The 18,926-nt window shown below is 44.8% G+C and overlaps 1 protein-coding gene across 1 annotated transcript in view; it reads right to left on the reverse strand.

The window, feature by feature from the left end:
- Positions 1-18,926, reverse strand: part of SMOC2 (SPARC related modular calcium binding 2) — a 181,429-nt gene that overhangs the window by 109,128 nt on the left and 53,375 nt on the right. The window contains exons 3-4 of the mRNA XM_087424947.1: positions 11,330-11,436; positions 10,052-10,151 (exon numbers count right to left, since the gene is read on the reverse strand). Of these exons, the coding sequence (XP_087281073.1) occupies positions 10,052-10,151; positions 11,330-11,436 (207 nt within the window). The remainder of the gene's footprint in view (positions 1-10,051; positions 10,152-11,329; positions 11,437-18,926) is intronic.

The raw sequence follows: 18,926 nt of genomic DNA on the forward strand, positions 1-18,926 counted from the left end.
TTCTGCCTGTCTAACCTCATGTCTCAGTCGCTGTGGAAATAGGAAATAGAGACATTTCCTAGAGACTTCCAGGTCCTGTGAGAGGTTGGAAGAACAAACTTCACAATTAACGAACAGTTCCAACTGGGGATGAAGTGACACAGACCTCCCAGTCTGCTGAAGTTTCCCTGCAGGGGTCCCTGTGCCGGGGACACGACATGGCTCTGAATGCTCCAGGCCCCAGGGGACAGGCAGGCAGCTAACAGAAGGACGTTTTGCACAAGGTGGGCTGTTGGGGGCTGTTGGGCGAGGGGCTTTTGTGTCTGTGCTGCAACACCTGCCCCCAGGGCCCAAGAGGAAGCCGCCTCAGCCCTCCCTGCCATGACAGCAGCCGGTGGGGAGGTGGTAAAATCTCTTGGAGAGACTGAGGTCCTTTCCCCTCAGGCTGACAGGGAACCACATCTCATTTTCTCTGAAGAGCTCAAACGGCCAGAGCATCTTCTGCACATTCAAGCTGCACCCAGCCAGTCGGAGACAGTCTCCCTGGAGGTCCAGGCACAGCTCCCTCTATCCCTAGAGCAGCCCAGGGGACGCCAGCCACCGGAGCGCCTGCAAGGAGTTAACTAGCTCCTTCGCCTTCTTGTGAGGAGCACAGCAAATAGAATATTCTTTATGACAACTAGCAGCCCATTATCTTAAGATGTGGACTGTGTTCCCCAAATGTGATAAAATTTTCATCCAAGGAAGAGATCAGGCCTTCGTAGCAGTCAGCTGTCTCGCTTGAGGTGAGCCAGAACCCCAACACCAACCAGCTGAGGAAAGAGAGGAAGCTGTTATGTGAACGTGGCACGTCCTGCCTGGACTCCTCTGACCCCACTGCCCACGGGTGTCACCAGCTTTCTCACAGGGCAGAAAACTCTTACAGAGCCAGACACAAAAAAGAGCCTGTCCTCCACAGTCCTTTTCCCAAAAAGTTGGGGAAAGGCTCCGGTTGACCAAGCTTTGACCAGGTCCCTCCCTGAGCCATCCTCCGAGGCCAGAGGCTGGGCCTTACTCCCCACAGGGAACAGTCCCCAGGGAAGGTGGGCAGAGCTGGGCAGGTGGTGGGACAGTCTCACCTACAAGGCAGCAAAAGCACCATCAGCTGGAGTGGGTGCCCTGCGCCCCATCCCTCTGGTCGAGGCTGAGCTAGATGGCCCAGGAGACCAGCAGCGGTGGTTCTGTGCTGGACAAGCCCGCTCTGAGCCATAGCCACACCAGTTGGTCAATGGTGGGTGGCTGTGGGCCGGGGCGAGGTGCAAATGCACGTGCCTCTCCAGAGCCCCTGGCGAGGGCTCTCAGGGCAGCTCCCCCAAGACTGCCAGTCCCTCCCTGGGACACCGAGCATTCTGCTGAGACCTGGGTCCCTCCAAGGTGAGTTTATCAGCCTGTGGGTCATGAGGAGCCCCTGCAACCGCATCCCGACTTCTCACCAGCCAGGGACAACTGTGTTCCCAAAGCACATCTCCCTCCATCAGACACCTGAGAGGCGTGGGCCAAATGCTCGGAATTGTCTCAGGTGGCGTCAAGCCAGTGTGACCGAGATGTGACCCCAGCAGGCCGTTCCAGCCACTTGGAGGAGAGACCGACCAGGCCGTACGTCCCTCACCACGGGATGGCGAGAGGCGCCGGCAGCCACAGGCGACATGGTGCTGACCCGGGCAAGGGTGGCTGGCCGGCACTGAAGACGATTCACCACAAGGAGGGGCTCTCCCCTGAAGCCCAGGGTCCTCAGAGCGGCACCGCCCAGGAGCATCAGCATCACCTGGAAACTCATCAAAAGTGAGACCTCAGGACCCTCCAGGCCAACTAAATCAGAAATTCTGGGGGTGGGGGCCAGGAATCTGTGTTATCAAGCCCCTCTGCAGGCTGAAATTTGGAATTGAGCTCTGAACAATATGGCTTGGCCTCTGTGCTCTCTGCAGCTATGATTATGATTAATGTGTTGTCATTCTTTTCGTCATTACATAGTAACAAGTCCACGTCCAGTCCCTCTGTGCAGCTGCTGCAGGCTCCCTCTGGCCATCCTCACCTCCCGCACACCCGCCGTCTCCTGTTTTGTTATTTCATATTTCTGTGGATGGGGAAAGCAAATAAAATCAGCTTGTTTCCCCCCAGAAAGCCTCTGTGATGCTTGTGGAGTAAGATCTGCCTTGTGGGGAAGGAGAGGAGCTGTTGCCTTGGGTTCGCTGTGTCTTTCCTCTTATCTAGTGATTCTGGCTTTGCATAGCTGGGATTCCTGGTGAGAGGAGCATCAGATAAGAGGAATGTTCTGAATTTATTAATTGCTGAGTTGAGCATCCTGATTATCCCAAATCTAAGAGTTTCCTTCTCTAAAATGGTAAAAGAAAAAATCTGTAAATCACAAATTTTTCTTTACAAAAATTGAGAGATTATTTCTGGATTAGCCTTCCATTAGTGTCCACTGCAATGTTTTTGTTTTTGATACTTCTGTTTTCCACTTTAATGTCTAAATTTTATATCCTTCAATGGCAGGAGAAAATAAAAAACGCAGCTGTGTCATTCTTACAAAAGGGTCATTTGACCTTTTAATAGCTTCATAAATGTTCCCAACATTTGACTAATATAGTTGCACATAAAAAAATAAAGATGTTGTAAAAAAAAGTACTATTTGTTTAAAAAAAGATGGAAAATACATATACTTGTTTTTATTTGCATAGAACGTCTCCAGAAGAACACACCCACTATTCTTTAAATGGGGTTATATAAACTGGGACCATTTACTTCTAAAAGACCTCTTGACTTCTTTTATAGTTTTATTAAATATTAGAAAATGTGGGAGAAAAGCCATTTGTGGCCTAGGTGTGGGAAAGGATGCTGTATAGAGTTCTATTTTTTTTTCTTGTGAGGAAGATCAGCCCTGAGCTAACATCCATGCCAATTTTTTGCTGAGGAAGACTCGCCCTGAGCTAACATCCGTGCCCATCTTCCTCCACTTTACATGGGAGGCTGCCACAGCATGGCTTGTCAAGCGGTGCATCAGTGCGCACCCAGAATCTGAACCCGGCGAACCCCAGACCACCGCAGCAGAGCACGAGCACTTAACCTCTTGCGCCACCGGGCCGGCCCCTAGAGTTCTCTTTTAAAGTCATGACAGGCTCAGTTACAAATTAGCCACCAAATTAAATGTGCAACAAAGTACAACGATAGAGCAGATAGTAATACTTCTTTCTTAAAAGGAAGAATAATAACACCAAAATATTGTCCCTCAGGTAGCTGAATAATTCAAAAATCTAAGAGGAAACTCTTAGATTTGGGATAATAAGTCCAAATTAAAAAGGAAAAGAGAGACAGACAGAAAGCTGGCCAGATGGGGCTCTCAGCGCAGAAGGTGCCCAGTGCCATTGTCCAGCCAAGGGCCAAGGCCGCTCCCAGTCCACAAGAGAGAATCCGAGTCCTGGCTGGTGCTGGTCGGCATGGGGTCACACAGAGGGCCTCAGACTGATTCTTCAACAGGCTGTGAAGTCTTGCAGAGCATCATAACCACACCCTGTGGTCTTTTCCTTGAATATTTGACTTCATTTTTTTTTAAATTTTTAGTATCCTTCCATACCTTTAGAAATTTCCAGAATCTGGAACTTTTATCATAAATTTTACATATCCTATATTGGCTGTATCAAATTACTATCTTATCTCATCATGGATGTAAAATGAATTTCCTCAATACTTCAAAACACAATAGTCTGTGTTTGTTATAGGGAAATACAACTTATATTTTTATTTATATATTTATATTTACATAAATATTTCATATTTATATTTTTCTCTAAAAAACTCACTTGATAAAGTTTACACTGAAGCTTGGAGCCAAAGTGAACATCTCTCACTGGTTTCACGTCATCTCAAGAGTGGGCTCAATTTTCAGTGCATCTTCTACTTCTTGTTAAAGTTTTAGTTTCTACATTTCCTTGCCAATATGTATTGAAATATTTTATTTTAATAACTATCATTTTTCAGGAAGAGAATTGTTAAACCTAAAGAAAAACCATTTTGAGGGGGAAAAAATGAGTTCCCTCTGCTCTGTAAACTTTCCAATTCAAGCAAAACAACTTTGAATTTGCATTTTAATAATTTTTATGAAGAAATACTTCAGAGACCTTAGAAACCAGCCACAGCTGTGTTGTTGATTTCAATATTTGGGAATTCAATTGTTCTGGATGTTTCTTTCAAGTTCCTCAGCCACGTAGGGTCCTTAACTTCCCACCAGGGAAATTCATTAGTGAAAAATGAAAATACCAGTTAGCTTCTCTGCATAGAGTGAAATTTTTCAGAAATTATTAGGATAGTCATAGAAACATGAAATTCCATGATTTCAGGTAGAAGTCAAAACTTTAGGCATTGTAGGAGAATGCAAGGATCATAGTTAAATTAACGTAAATAATATGTTGAAAGTGTATTCAATCTAATCCAAGATCCTCTGTCATTTATAACTGGGGCTTCTCAAAGCCAAATTTAGAAGTTGCTCAGATAAGCAGTCAGAATGCATACAAGCAGAATAAACTCCTAGAAACGACCAGCAACTCACTCATTCCTGTCACAGGGAATACAGTCTTCAGTAAGTAAAATCAAAGAAAAGATAATACTTGGTGTCATAAAATTTGCCAGGAAATAAACAGGGACAAAGAGATGGCTTTCTTTCCGACACTGGGAGAAAGGACTCCTGAAACATTTGGCATGGCTACATGAGGTTGAACAAGTAGATTTCAACTCCTTCCCCTGAAGCATCTCCCTGTAACTGACCTTGGTTTCAAGGGCTCGGGTGGGCTGTGGGCAGAATCTCCAGGCAGCATCAGTGGCCATGGCTGTGGGATGTTTCCCCTCCTCTCTTCTGTAACTCAACATCTGTAGCTCACTTCAAACACATACCTCAAACCAAGCTACATACAAAGACCCTTTGGATATTGTAATATTCAGAATTCTTGCATGTAGGTTCAGCTTACAATGTCTTAAACCGCTTTGTACTCGTGCCAGGAATAAACTCTTGGCCAGGGTACACAGTTACAGAAGGGAGATGAGATTAAACGCCCTGAAGCTATTTCCACATAATAGAGGATAGGCTAGCTGCAAAATCCTCCCTGGGAGAAAAACGTCCTTTGTTTCTAAGCTGTACTCCCACCCCCAGCAATGTTCGTCTTCATCTCTTGAAATAAAAGAGAAAATCCCTACAGAATAAATAAAAATCAGCTGTGTGGGGATGAAGACACGTTGACCTGGACCCTCCCCAGCATGAAGGGCAGAGGAGATGCTTGGTGGGCTCCCTGTCACTTCCTTATCTTCCTTGAACATCTCTGCTGCAAGAGAAGACCCCGAGCCGGAAGCAGTGTGCAGACCCAGTGGGTCCAATCAACAGGGCTGGGCAGTGTCTGAATCTCCACGCTGTGAGCAAGAAACACCGGCTCTTGGGCAGGGCAAGGCGTGCAGTGCATTTGCATGTAGCTCAATGAGTAGCTTTCAGTCCTAAATACCTCTCAAGGCAATATGCTGTTTGCCATCAACACACTCCCTCTCTCCCAGAAGGGGCGAATCTCCGCACCAGCCTTGCTCACTTCCATGGATGTTCTCTATGAGTACTAGATGAACAGGACACGTGCTCTATCATTTACCAAAACAGAGGACTCAGACTACTTTCTCAGGGGTCTCTCCATGTTTAAACAATTCAAACACTAGAAAGCAGGTATAAGCAGAGGCTAACGGGGCTGGATTTGACACCTCCAAACTTTCCTTTCCCCTAATGCTCTCTCCGCTTCCCGCTTGAGTTCCACTCGCAGAGTCACGAGCTGCAATGGCTGGAAAGAAAGACAGGGCAGAGCATCTGCTAGTTGTGAAAATCTGTGCTAATTATTCCTCAGCTCCCAACTGGCAGTGGTCAAGGAAGCAGGTTGACATGATTAGAGCTTTTTAAAGTAGACAGCAGGTCTTCAAATTCATGAGGAGTTAGTGCAGTAGGTGGGGAGTAGCTCCTAGCTTCTCATCCTTTAAGCACCTTGCTGGGGCCTGGACAAAACTGCCATGCAGTCGTGGATGTCAGGGCTGGGAGTTACACATATTCTAACTCCTTTCTTCTTGTAAATAAGGAACTCAAGGCCCAAGAGTTTACTTTACGGTGTTTGGGGGAAAACTCGGGCAATGGAGACAAAGCTATAAATTTAAATCAACTCTGTCACTTAGAAGCACAGAGGCCGTGGGTCCTGTTCTTATCTGTAAAATAGAATGTAACACCACCTCCAACCCGGGCTGCTGTGACACCCAACATATGGCCAGCCCCCAGGAGTGTCAGCCACCGTCGTCCACGCCTACACGTGGCCACCAGGCCTGCTCTCTCCACTCCTCTAGAGCATGGCTGATGGCAAACCTTAATGGTGGTCGTCCCCAAATCCTCACTATGTCTCTTCCTTCCCGTCCCTCCCTTACGGCCAATGCCTGCGTCCTTCCCTCATCTGCCCTCTGCCAGCTCCCACATATCAGCCCCTTCCCTCTATCAGAATCCTCAGGGAAGGATGTCATATAAAGTGTAACCTTAGGAGAATCAAGTTAGTGTGTTACCTCTACCAACGGTATTTGCATTTTTAACGTTTTAAATCTGTGAAGTACTATGCTCATACAAAGAGGGGTGTAAACATGAATGCACAGCATCATGAAGGATCAAACAGAGACGCAGGGAAACAGCTTCCAGGGCAGGAAGGAGTCTTCACGCCCATTCTCCTCTCCAATCCAAAATTCTCCCTCCCTACAGGTACTTGCTGTCCTGATCATACGATCACCCCGTCCTCATTTGTCTTCGTGGCTTACCGCCTGAGGATGCTTCTCGAAGTGCAAGAGTTGAGTTTTGACTGTTTTTGAATTGTAAATAGGCTCGCACACTCTCTGCTTTAATCCTTTCACTCAGGACCGTGTTGGAGCCATGTGTCACCGAGGGCGGCAGCTCTTGCGTTTTCCTCTCTGTTTAGGATTCTTACCATATGAACTGAGCAAACCACACGTTCTCAGGCAAATATCACAGCCATCGATTCGTCTCTAGGATTTGGTTATTATGACGAATGCTGCTATGAACACTCTCGCACACGTCTCCTGCTACAAAAGTGAGTGGCTTTCTCCAGAGTCCATTTCCGCAGTGGAAGAGCTGGGTCCTGTTACCTCTATGCAAAGGGGAAGCCAATTTTGCACAAGATGGTACCAGTTCATGCTGGCACCAGCAGCCCACAGAGGTTCTGTTCCATGTCCTCACCAGCAGGTCATAGATCAAGCTTTTCCATGGCTGCTAATCAGGGGTGTAGGGGGAATCTCATTGTGATGTTAACTTGCCTTTTCCTGGTACTAAGGAGCCAAGCAACTTTTCCTATGTTCTCTGGTCGTTAGGATTTCCTCATTCATAAAATGCTGCCTGTTCAAGACTTTTGACCGGTTTTCTGCTAGGTTGTCTCATACCTCATTTTTATTATTGATTAATGGGAATTTGAGTGTTTTGTATTAATAGCTTAAAAATACATAATTGTGAAATAAAGGGAGCCTCCCCCTTTGGAAGGTCTTTCTGGGAGAAGTGAGAAGGTGGAAGGATTCGAAGGCAGAGGCACTTCTCCACTCCACTGGAATTGTGCCCATATGTGCGTGTCTATTTCCCTCCCCACATGGCCTGCTTCACAGTGTGTTTGCATGGATCTGTGATAAACACACGCATGCACATTCTGAGTGACAGCTCCTGTTTGTGGCTACATTTTAAATCTCTTTTTCTGATTTTCAAATTTTTCTAGCGTGTACTTACAGGGTAAGCTTGGCGTGAACTCCAGGGCAAAAGATAATTGTGAACACTGGCATTTACCCAATTTTAATAAACTGAACAGAAACCACTCCTATCATTTACAGAGAGTGGATAAGGCATATCAGCCATCATCTGTACCAGCTAACTCACCAGTAAAGGGAGGAGGATGTACCTGGAGGCTGAGTTCCCTGGGTGTTCGCAGATGAAAACTGAGGTCAACTGTGACCCATGTTATTAATCTTAATCTCATGTAAAGTGATGCCCCACCACCCTGCTTCTCTGCATTATTTGTGGGGTTGTGTCAACATCTGGGAAGAAAAATTACATTACACTGAAGTTTATCATAAACTCTTCATGCGTGTGTGTGTATGTGTACTCAACCCTCCCAAAACTCTCTCTTAAATTTCAAAATCCTCTCAATAATTCACCACAACTCTACAAAGTTTCCGAAAGTGTTTCTAGCACAAGCATCTGCTCTCCCACATCCACATTTTTGCAGAATAAAAGCCTAAATACAGCTGGGGATTAATAGAATTTTTCCATAACTCCATGGGAGTTACAGAATATATTAGTGGTACCGACAGGTAAGAGATGACACTGGCCAAGCCAACACCGAGGTCACAGCCACAAAACTGTGCCACAAAATGAAAACGAACCCGCACTTACAGAGAGCACAGTTTTAGAGGGGAGCCTGCTGCATCTACACTGCAACGTTTAATTCAAAACACCTCACTTCCTCCTCAGTAGCATGTCCCCACAATAAATACTAGATATTTAAGCTAAAGGACAGAATCTCCTTTCTTCCATAACCCATGACTTGGACTAAAAATCCACAGGGACAGTGGGAAAATGGAGCATTTCTATACAGTAAAATGTTACTGCTGCCTGGTTGGAAAAAATAATGTGAGTGAACGGCACAGAGGTCTGATTCCAAAAACAAAGCATTATGTAGAGAATGTAAGAAATTGAGCCAATTTTCCACACCGTTTTCTAAGAAAGTTCTTGCGGATGCTACTTAATTTTTCAAACATTGTCACTAAAATCCAGAAACAAATATCTCCCCATTTTCTCCTTTCTAAAATGAAGCTTGACTGAAAACCCTGCCACACAGAGGACGTGAAGTTAGGATGTGAATGCAGCTTTCAGAGCGAGGCACACGCACAGGCCAACTTACTATATTAATTCTTTTTCTTTCCTTCATTTCATTTTCGTTCATGGGCTTGTAAAAGAATTATTAGGTGCAAATGATGGCTCACTAAAAATATTTTTTAGCAATTTTTACGTCTTGGATGACAAAATAGTTTTTAAAAATAAATGTATTTTAATTCCACATGATGCACACCCCGTGGCTTTTAACTGATGACCAGCCATTTGAAATATTAGGTTTCATGTTACTGTTAATTACGATGGCATCATTCTGAAGCAGTTACGAGTTCTGACTTGTGCCTTGGCTCCTGGTATAAATGTCTGAACTGTGAATAAAATTTCTAATTATAAGATGCTTGCCCCTTAAATAGAAATAAGTCTAAAAGTAAACTCTAAATGCAAATGTTTCAACATTTCACATGAAAAATCAGGAAGATGCTTTGTGCTTGATTATTGTTGTGCTTATGTATTGCCTGTTTTACTAAATCTAACCTAGGAATTTTGATGCATCGATCATGAAATTTCTTCATAGATGGGCTGAGAAGGCTCCCCAACCAATTAATGAAACATAAGCCACGGACCATTTTCAAATAGAAATGATCTGAACCATTTATAGCATTTTTGGTAAAATATTAATGGAAAACAGACTATTTTATAGATTATTCTCCTGCCAATATTATTACCTTCAGCACATCAAGTCCTCTTAGGAGTAATAAAATAACATTAATACACCATCTGGAAACGGAGCCATGAAGAACGATCCACTTTTTCTTTGCAAACATATACAAACAAAACCAGAAAATTTCACTTTTTTTGGCCAAAGAAAACATTTGGTCATTTCTTCTGCTGACTCCAGTCCTTGTGGTGATTTCTAAAAATTAAGAATCGCCGTAACCCACCAGGGTTCAGACCCAGGTAAGCTGTCTTAAAAACAAAGGTTACTGAATATTTCAGTCTTGGTCCAGTGACACAAACCCACTCCCATTATTCCCCACAATGCCACCTAAACTGAATTTCTTCTGAGTTATGAGCAAACATAGGTCAGATGATCAGAAAAATAGCCGACTAAAGTCAGTAGAAGGTTCACCCCATAAATTAAGTCAGACCTACCAGGGCACCTGGGGGTCTTGTGGGCCACGGCAGTGCCACTGATGGGCCTCCCATTGGGTGTCACACACCAACAGTATCCTGTGTAGCTGTGACACTGGACCTGGAGAAACGACAGACAGGGTGGTCACTAGGCACATTGCCTCGCTATTGACAAGGCCCACTCTGCTTTCTGCAGTGTGGAACACTTTGTTTCCTACAAAGGTCTTAGGATGCCCAGTGCTTTCTGAGTCGCTGCAATGAACGCTCAATGGAAGAATGTGCGATAACCTGGAACTCAGGATTTTAGAGATACAAGCCACCAAACATGCTGAATGCTAGTGTGTGCTGGCACCTTAACTGTTGAGTATCTAGTCTTCACTACCTTTGAGATGGACCCCAAGCCCTCATCTTACAAATGGGGAAACTGAGGCCCCAAGGAGTCAAGAGACTTGCTCAGTGTCTCCCAGCTGATCCAGGCAGAATCGAGGAGAAGAGGCCGGCATCTGGCTGCCGGTGGGATGCTCTTTCCATCACAGCCCCTGGGTCTCCGCAGTGTCTGTCCTGCCACTGGCTCCTTCCACACCAACTAGCCAGAGCAGACATTCTCTGTAGCTCCAGTCTCTCTCAATTTCTCTCTCTCTTTCTTTAGCCTTTCAAAGGTCAAATGATTGTTGTAAAAATACATAGAATTCACATTGTTATTGGATGGTTTAGAGAAGATCTTGTTTTGTTTTTCTGCCAAAAGCTATGTTAGCATTGTATTTCAGGAAATTTTTTCCTTAATAAGGAATAATAGTGTTGACAATAATATTGATACACTCAAGATAGAGAATTGGGTTATCTTCCTGACACTGCCTTTGACTGAGAATCTCAAAGGACAGTGAGAAACTTGACACGCCTCCGCCTCCCACGTCTGAACCCTCAGGAGCTCACGGCCGGCACTAATGCTGTATGACTTTTAGCATGTGCCCCACTATAATTAAAATTAAACTAAAATTAGATTCTCAGCACTGAGCCAGGTTAGCAGGGTCGGAGTAGCCTCTCTGAGGAAGCTGTCCCATGCCAACTCACACAGTAATGAAGGTGAACAGCGTGGTGATAACCTAAACACCTGTGCCGAGGAAGGAATGAATAAATTCACTTACACACCTCTTTATGAACCTGAGCTTTGTTAGGAATTAACTTCTAAAACGTAAAGGATGATTTCCCCGTGAATAACCCTCGTCTCCTCCTGCATTGAGCTTTGCCATCCTCGTCGGTGCCTCCCCTGATTGCCCGGGTACAAGCTGAGTGTGTAACCTGACTGTAGGTGCCATCATCCTTGCATTCCGGAATGAACACTTGCTGGAATTCCTTCCGGGCCTGCTCCTGAGTGTACTTCCTCTCGGCCACACACCTGGACACGTCTGCAGGAAAGAACAGAGCAGAGGCAGCCGTTATGCAAGGGGAAGATGCAAAGGCGTGAGTCACAGAGGAGCGTGGAGCTGGTGGAGGTTGGAGGGGCTCCTCAGGCAATGGGGGCCTCGGGCTCCCCACTGTGTCTCGTCCCAAGGAAGGCTGGAGCGCTAAGAAGAGCAGGGACGTCCTCTACACTAACGAGCAAGGAAGCCGAGGCTTAGAAAGGACTACTCGGCTTATCCCGGTGAAACACACAGACCATGCTTCACGGACATGAGGAGATGCCAGCTGTAGTCCAGCTAGTACAGACAGGCTCCCTTCAGGTCCAAGGACGTCCATCTGAGTGCACAGGGTCCAGTCCACACACAAAGTGGGGGCCAGGTCTAGAAGCCACAGTTACAATCAGACCAAACACACTGGCCCAGAGGGAGGGAGCACTGGGGCACCTCAGAGGGCATGTGACATTCCTGCCCACTGCTGAAGGTCCGGAGAACCTGCCCAATCTGAAGACCACCTGTGCGAGGAGACCACAGCAGCCTCTTTTCTCTTATTTCCTAGGATCTCAAAGTGATACTAAGCTCCCACGTCTTACAACTTCAAGTGGAAAGTCTGACAATAAATCAGATAAAAAGGGTCAAATATCCCTAGCACTCCTCCCATTCTGTCCAAATTTTCATATATTCATGTTAAAATTTCTACAGCGGGATAATTCTACATAACGCACTATGTGCCTACTGCTCCTTAGGAAGGTATCCCCTGGGACTAAACAAACTAGGAAAAGTCTAAAGACATTCAGGCATATCTAATCTCGCTCTGGACAGCAGGAATTAGGAGATGCAGACACTCAGCTCAGCCATGGAGATCCCCGTGTACCATGAGCACAGCAACGCCTGGGAGGAGCGGCACTTGAGGAAGCGTGGCTAATCCTACTCCTCCTCTCATTGCACAATCCCAACCGGACTGCGAGATCGGGGAACCAGAAAGCATATTAATTCCTGCTGCTACTTTCAGACTTCCAGCAAAAAGAGTCAAAAGTGTGAGACGAGCATTAACAACGGCCCACATTTTCGTGACCCCAGGTCCATAACGCATGCTCTAAGAAGCCAGGCATCCACTATTTGAGAAGAATGCCAGAAAGGCCGCCACCCAGGGTCTCACGCCCTAGGACAATGCCACAAGGACATGTTTTATTTCTTTGGATCATCCTCCGATGTAGGTCGTTGGAATTTTAAAACTTGAAAAGAATGGCTTTCCCGATTTTTCTTAAGTGTTTCCAGATTTAAATAACAAGTTGTCTAGATTTTAAAGGCTCTCTGGACTCCGAGAGAGACTTCTTCAAACGTGTCCTCTGCCCAACGTTGTTAGATGGTGACTTTTTGATTGCCTGGCAGTGAAAACTGCTGGCTACGACAAAATGCCATCTAGGCACCCGCTCCAGGACACTGGGCAGCTTGCGACAGCTCTGGCGGTGTCGTTGTGCCGAATATAGACCCTGCCGCTGGAAATCCTTATCTTGGACTTCTGTGGAAGCATGGGCAGCAGGCTGTATCATGTGTAGGACCTGTGCACTGGAGAAAGCACTCTGATCCAGGCTGGGTGCCTCACTTCTTGATCTACGTCTTGGCCTGGCCAGCCAGCACTCAGCAACATGTGGTTTTAATGTAATCTGTGTTTTAGCTGAGGAGAAATCACTGCTTTGCTGGACTTCTGTCCTCATTTTTTTAGTATAACCTGTGGTTTGACTGTCTAAAAGGAAAAGTGATCTGGGTTCCAGCTTGCAAGGTCTCTGCTAGGATACAGATGGGGTTACAAATTATTTCTAATATTTGAACTATCATGGAACGTGCCAAAAAGCATACATTTTCCAGACAGCGCGTGGGCTTCTTTGCTGGTTTGGACACTTTCTTTGAAAGACTTCACATTTGCCACTGGTCAGATGGTTCTCAAAACTGCAGCTACCGTGTTTGATAGAATATTAAATTCCAAGTTTATGTCTGGCATATTGCTGATTATTTAGTCATAGGAAATAATTAAGACTCTGCACTATGAAACGGCAGGGCTTGTGTCAACCATCCCTCAAAAATAAGTCTGTAGTCATCTTAAATAAAAATGCTGTTCACCTCAAACTACCTGCCAGTTATTCCTTATTCCAGACATTCTCCATCAGGTACCATGTCTCTAGTCTTGAGAAGAGTCGGAACAGCAGCTGACCAAATTAATTCCATTGAAATATGCAAAGCCACTAGGAAATTCCACTCAAAATTAATAGCGTCTCTTGTGTTGTCTTTATTTATTTTATTGTGGTAAGAAGACTTACCACGAGATCTCCTCTCTTAGCACATTTTTATGTGTACCATACACTATTGTTGACCAGAGGTGCTTTGTCACACAGCAGAGCCCTAGAATGGACACATCTTGTACAGGTGAAACTCTCCCTGTGTCCTTAACATCACTTCAAACCGTTATATGGTTAATGTATACATACTTTAGCTAAGTTAAATGCCCCTCTTTATAGAAATCAAAATACTAAGCACAGCCTCAAAATTATTCCCAAATTTCCAATTTTTCCTTCAATTTTGAAAGAATGGAAGAGAAAAGTTCAACACTCTCCCCTGGAAGCTGTATTTACAGGTAATAAATTTCTACCCTTATTATATTTTTACTCTAGATGCTTCTTGTGGTTCAATTAAAAATTAAGCAGGTCCTTAATTCAGTGGCCTTGTTGAGATTTTATTCTGGACACTAATTTTAACCGTTTGAAAATGAAATCCTCAAAACACGAGCACCATAATTTTTTTCATTGTGGTACAACTACAGAAAATATAAAATTCATCATTTTACCATTTTAAAGTGTATAACTCAGTGGCATTTAGTACATCCACAATGTTGTGCAACCATCACTTCTATCCCATTCCAAAACATTCTCTTCACCCCAAAAGGAAACCCCGTGCCCATTGAGAAGTCACTCCCTGTTCCCCCCTCCTCCAACTCAGGCCACCATTGACCTGCTCTCTGTCCTCATGCATTTGCCTATTGTGAACATTTCATATGAATGGAATCATAAGACATATGGCCTTTGTGGCTGGATGAAACTTGCATGTTTTCAAGGTTCATCATGTTGCAGCCTGTGTCGGTGCTTCACTCCTTCTCAGGGCTGAATCACATCCCATTGTGTGGATGGGCCACAGTGCGCTTATCTGCTGTTCTGTTATTGGACATCTGGGTTGTTTCCACCTTCTGGCTGCTGTGAATAATGCTGCTATGGGCACTCATGTACGAGTTTTTGTTTGAACATCTGTTCTCAAGTCTTTTGGATGTAACCTGGGAGTGGAATTTCTGGGTCATAGGGTAATTCTGTGTTTCACTTATAGAGAAACCACCAAACTGTTTTCCACAACAGCTGAACTGTTTTACTTTCCTACCAAAAGTGTACAAGGGTTCCAATTTATCCACATCCTCACCAGTCTTTATTTTCTGTCTTTTTCATTGTTAATCGGTATAGCCATCCTAGTGGGTATGAAGTGGTATCTTGTAAATTTTTGGCTCATAGTAATTTTTAAACTATGGTCAATTTTTATCTTATAGGAAAATCCATCTTAACTGAAAATTATAATGGTAATATCTTAATTAAATCAAATTGTTAATTTAACCTTCTAATCAAAGACTTTAATCACTTTTTACTAGATCAAAGAAAAACTCTTTGGCAAACATTTGATTATATATTTTTAGAAACTTTTTGTTCTTATCTGAAAGAGCAAGGACTTTGTAAATAAAGAATTTCTTCATTATGCTTAGCAAGGCATTTCTAACAACAGATTTGTGTGTGTGTGTGAGGAAGATCGGCCCTGAGCTAACATCTGCCAATCCTCCTTTTTTTGCTGAGGAAGACTGGCCCTGAGCTAACATCCATGCCCATCTTCCTCCACTTTATATGGGATGCCACCACAGCATGGCTTGCCAAGCAGTGCATCGGTGCGCACCCAGGATCCAAACTGGCAAACCCCAGGCCGACGCAGCGGAGCATGCGCACTTAACCGCATACACCACCAGGCTGGCCCCTCTAACAACAGATTTTTAATAGAATTTTTTTGATAAGTTGTTCGTTAATAATAATGAGTTTTGTAAGCCATTTATGTACCTGGTTGTTAATTTTTGTCTCTCAATTGCAAAGTAAAATAGATTCCTTTTCCAATGGGATTTCTTGTTTACTCATTAAGAAGATACATTAGTCACAGAAACTATGAAAATGCAATGCTTGCTATAAACTAGAAATGAACAACGTTTTATTGTGATTATTTCTAATGATGGTTTTCATGTAAACAAGAAGCAAATAATTTCCTACTTTGCTAAAATCCCTCAAAATAGAATTGAGCAATAATTGGAAGAGATAGCTTTCTGAACATTTTATGCAGAAATTTTGGAGAGCAGCAGTGGAAAGGAGCTGAGAAATCTCGAGCAGAACAAGATCACTGAACAGTGATGTTGATAGGTGATCCTCAACTCAATGGTCCCTAAAGTCTGGGGAGTTCTTCTTGTGGGGACTCCTGTCCACCACACAACAGGATAACATGGACATGCTAACTAGAAACAAGTGAATCAAGTTTTCATTTAACTCTTCCTGTGTCCACCCTCCAAGACATGTTAGCTTACACCTGAGATGGCCATTCCATGACATTCAACAGCTGCTTCCTAAGGCAGAAACCTTGGGAATATGGAATTATTTTAGAGTCCCATTTATATAATATTGAATGAAAGGCTCAATTGGCTATTTTTCTGATCAACAGACCCACTGACTCTGAATCTAGAATGGTAATTAAATGGTTATGTCTCTGAGGTCCAGACAGTTGCCACTGCTGTATTCTCATGACCCAGCATGGGACCCAGCATAGAGAGGTTGGCATTAGAACAGTCTGAGCTGGATAAGGGAACACAACCACACCAAGCAAACACGCGCTCTCGTGGGAGTGGCCACAGAAACGATAGCCTTGTGAGTGACATGTCTTTTGTTTTTATTTTTATTGGCATCAAAAAGTTGTAATATTTTACCCACCCATAATTTTGAAGGCCAGATTCTGAGAAAATTTGAGAATTCTGTGCTGCAATGCTCTTTGGCATAAATAAAATATTCCTTCTCTTTTTAACATAGATGGATGCACTGTGATAAAACACGAGCAGAATTACAAGCGAGGCACCCCATCCGCCAATCTGCAGCCAGTCAGCCAAAGCAGTGATGCTATAAATCCGTCAAAACCGTCCCCTGACCACAGCATTTTAGAGCTAGAGGAGAAAAGGACCTGAGTTTTCATTTTAAATAAATATTATCATTTTAAATGCATAAAGTCAGAAATAAATTATAATAGGAAAATCTTAAATACAGAATTGGGGTTGCCAAGTCACAAAGGAAAAAAATTAAGATAAATTGCAAACTATTGAAAGAATATATTAAAGTATTCAGACAGTTTTTACAACATTTATACAGGAAACAACTGGTCATAACCATCTCTCTGATAACTGAGAACCACGACTGTCAACACATCAGAACAGATCATTGTGCAAATGTCACCAATCTTTCCTTGTGAAGTTTGACTAAACCTTCCTGGGGCAGACACTAAGGCTATGCTGCAGTTCTCCCAGCTTTCCTGATGAGCTCACACTTTGAAACGATAGGCATTGCTAAAACAAATAGAGAAAAGACTTTTTTATTTCACATAACATTCCAAAAACATTCCCTTGTGTTTCTGATCATAGCTTGAACCTGAGATCCATGTCACTCCCTCTTGTTGTGTCTACTTTAGTCTATAAAGAAGGACATTTCAAAACATCAGACCTATTAGAATACCATAAAAGAGTTAAGGTAAACATGATTTAGGTAGGGTTTCTGCAAGAGACAAGCATAGATATGGTTAAAAAGTCCTAGGACACCACCATGCTTAACAGTTATTGCAGGTAGCATGTCTGCGTGAAGAAAGAAGCCTAACTTAGATATGGCCTGGAGCAGAACAAGACTCGTCTTAGGAGACTCGGAGAGAAAAGAGAGCCACACACACACACACACACACACATACATGCACACACATAAACACATGCATGTGCATATACACAGATACAATACACGTACACACACACTACACACCCTTTATAGACTTCTTTCATGGAAATACCTGTTGCACTGAGGAAAACAATAGCAGGTTAGCAACTGATTTATAGTCCCGGAACTACACTAGTGCTAGGTGCCTCTTTTGTGGGTTAACCACGCCTCCAGGGGAAGATACGTGGGAACATCCAGATTGCTCTGCCTTCTTCAAAGGCAACGTCATAGGAAATTTAAGGAAAATGGGAGGTGACAGAGCCTCCCAGCCCAGTTCTTGGCTTTCTGCATGTAAGTAAAGGCTTCTTAGGAGCACATTTTATGATCAGAAAAATCTTCAGACAGAAAATTCTTAGTGTTCATCTGATCCAACTACCCTATTTTAGAGATGAGAAGACAGGTGCAGACGTGTGGGGCCCCGGACTGGTCAGTTTGAGAAACCAACAGCTGCCTCCTGGTCTGGTGCTCTGTGCAGGGGTTCTGAAATTCTTGAACTTGAGTGGGCATCAAACACCTGGAAGCTTGCCAAGTGCAGATCCTGGACTATCCCCCCAACCCTGATCAGGCTGCACTGGGGCTCTGACGTGCTTCTGTTCTGAGCACCCATGTGGAGAACCACACAGGCTGTGCCTCTTCCTTAAGCCCCAGGCGGGAAGGCGAGAGGCAAAATGATTATCATGGACAGACACAAAAAGCTGTTACTAGGTCGCAGGGCAGTTAGGACTGCTGGCTTTTATATCAGATTTTTTAATAAAATTTAAGTAGAAATACACAGAGGACACTGAGATGGCATTACTGTATAGATGGCGTGACAAACACCTTCGGGCTGCGCACTTGGAAGCCTCCTTAGGTTCCCGCAGGATAAGCCCTGTTGGCGCCGTCTGTGGGGTGCAGCCCTCCGCTGAGTTGTCAAAAACGCACGTGCGCGGGAGCCTCTTCCCGCGGATTCTCCAGAGCGCACACCGCCCCGCGTCACCCAGACGCCCGTCTACAGGCGCCCCCGGATCGCAGGGTCCCGGGAGGCCCGCGCCTGCTGAGGGCCGCCCCTGGGCCTGGCGCCCGGGCGCGGACCGCGGGGTCTCCCCGGGACGCCTGTGCCCTCGCTGTTCCTCACCGTGCAGGGTCCCGTGGCGGGCGCCCCGCAACTAGAAAACAATGTTAGGGAAAGAGTGACCCCGAATGACTGCTCTGACCACCACCGACGAGACCCAGGCGGTCAGCAGGGCTCCGCAGAGCTGCAGAGAAGGTTCTGGGGAGGCTGCGGCAGCACGCAGACGGGCCCTGAGGAAGCGGCTTTCCCGAGGGAGTGCCAGGGGAACGCCTGGCGGTGACCCAGAGCAGACGCGGGGAGGGCCCCGAAGGTAAACAGGCGGCGTCGCCACCGACAACTGCTATCCCGCCAGACTCAAC

This window comes from Ceratotherium simum, chromosome 38 (genome assembly GCF_057802395.1).
Source record: "Ceratotherium simum simum isolate JZ-2026a chromosome 38, ASM5780239v1, whole genome shotgun sequence".
Taxonomy (NCBI): domain Eukaryota; kingdom Metazoa; phylum Chordata; class Mammalia; order Perissodactyla; family Rhinocerotidae; genus Ceratotherium; species Ceratotherium simum.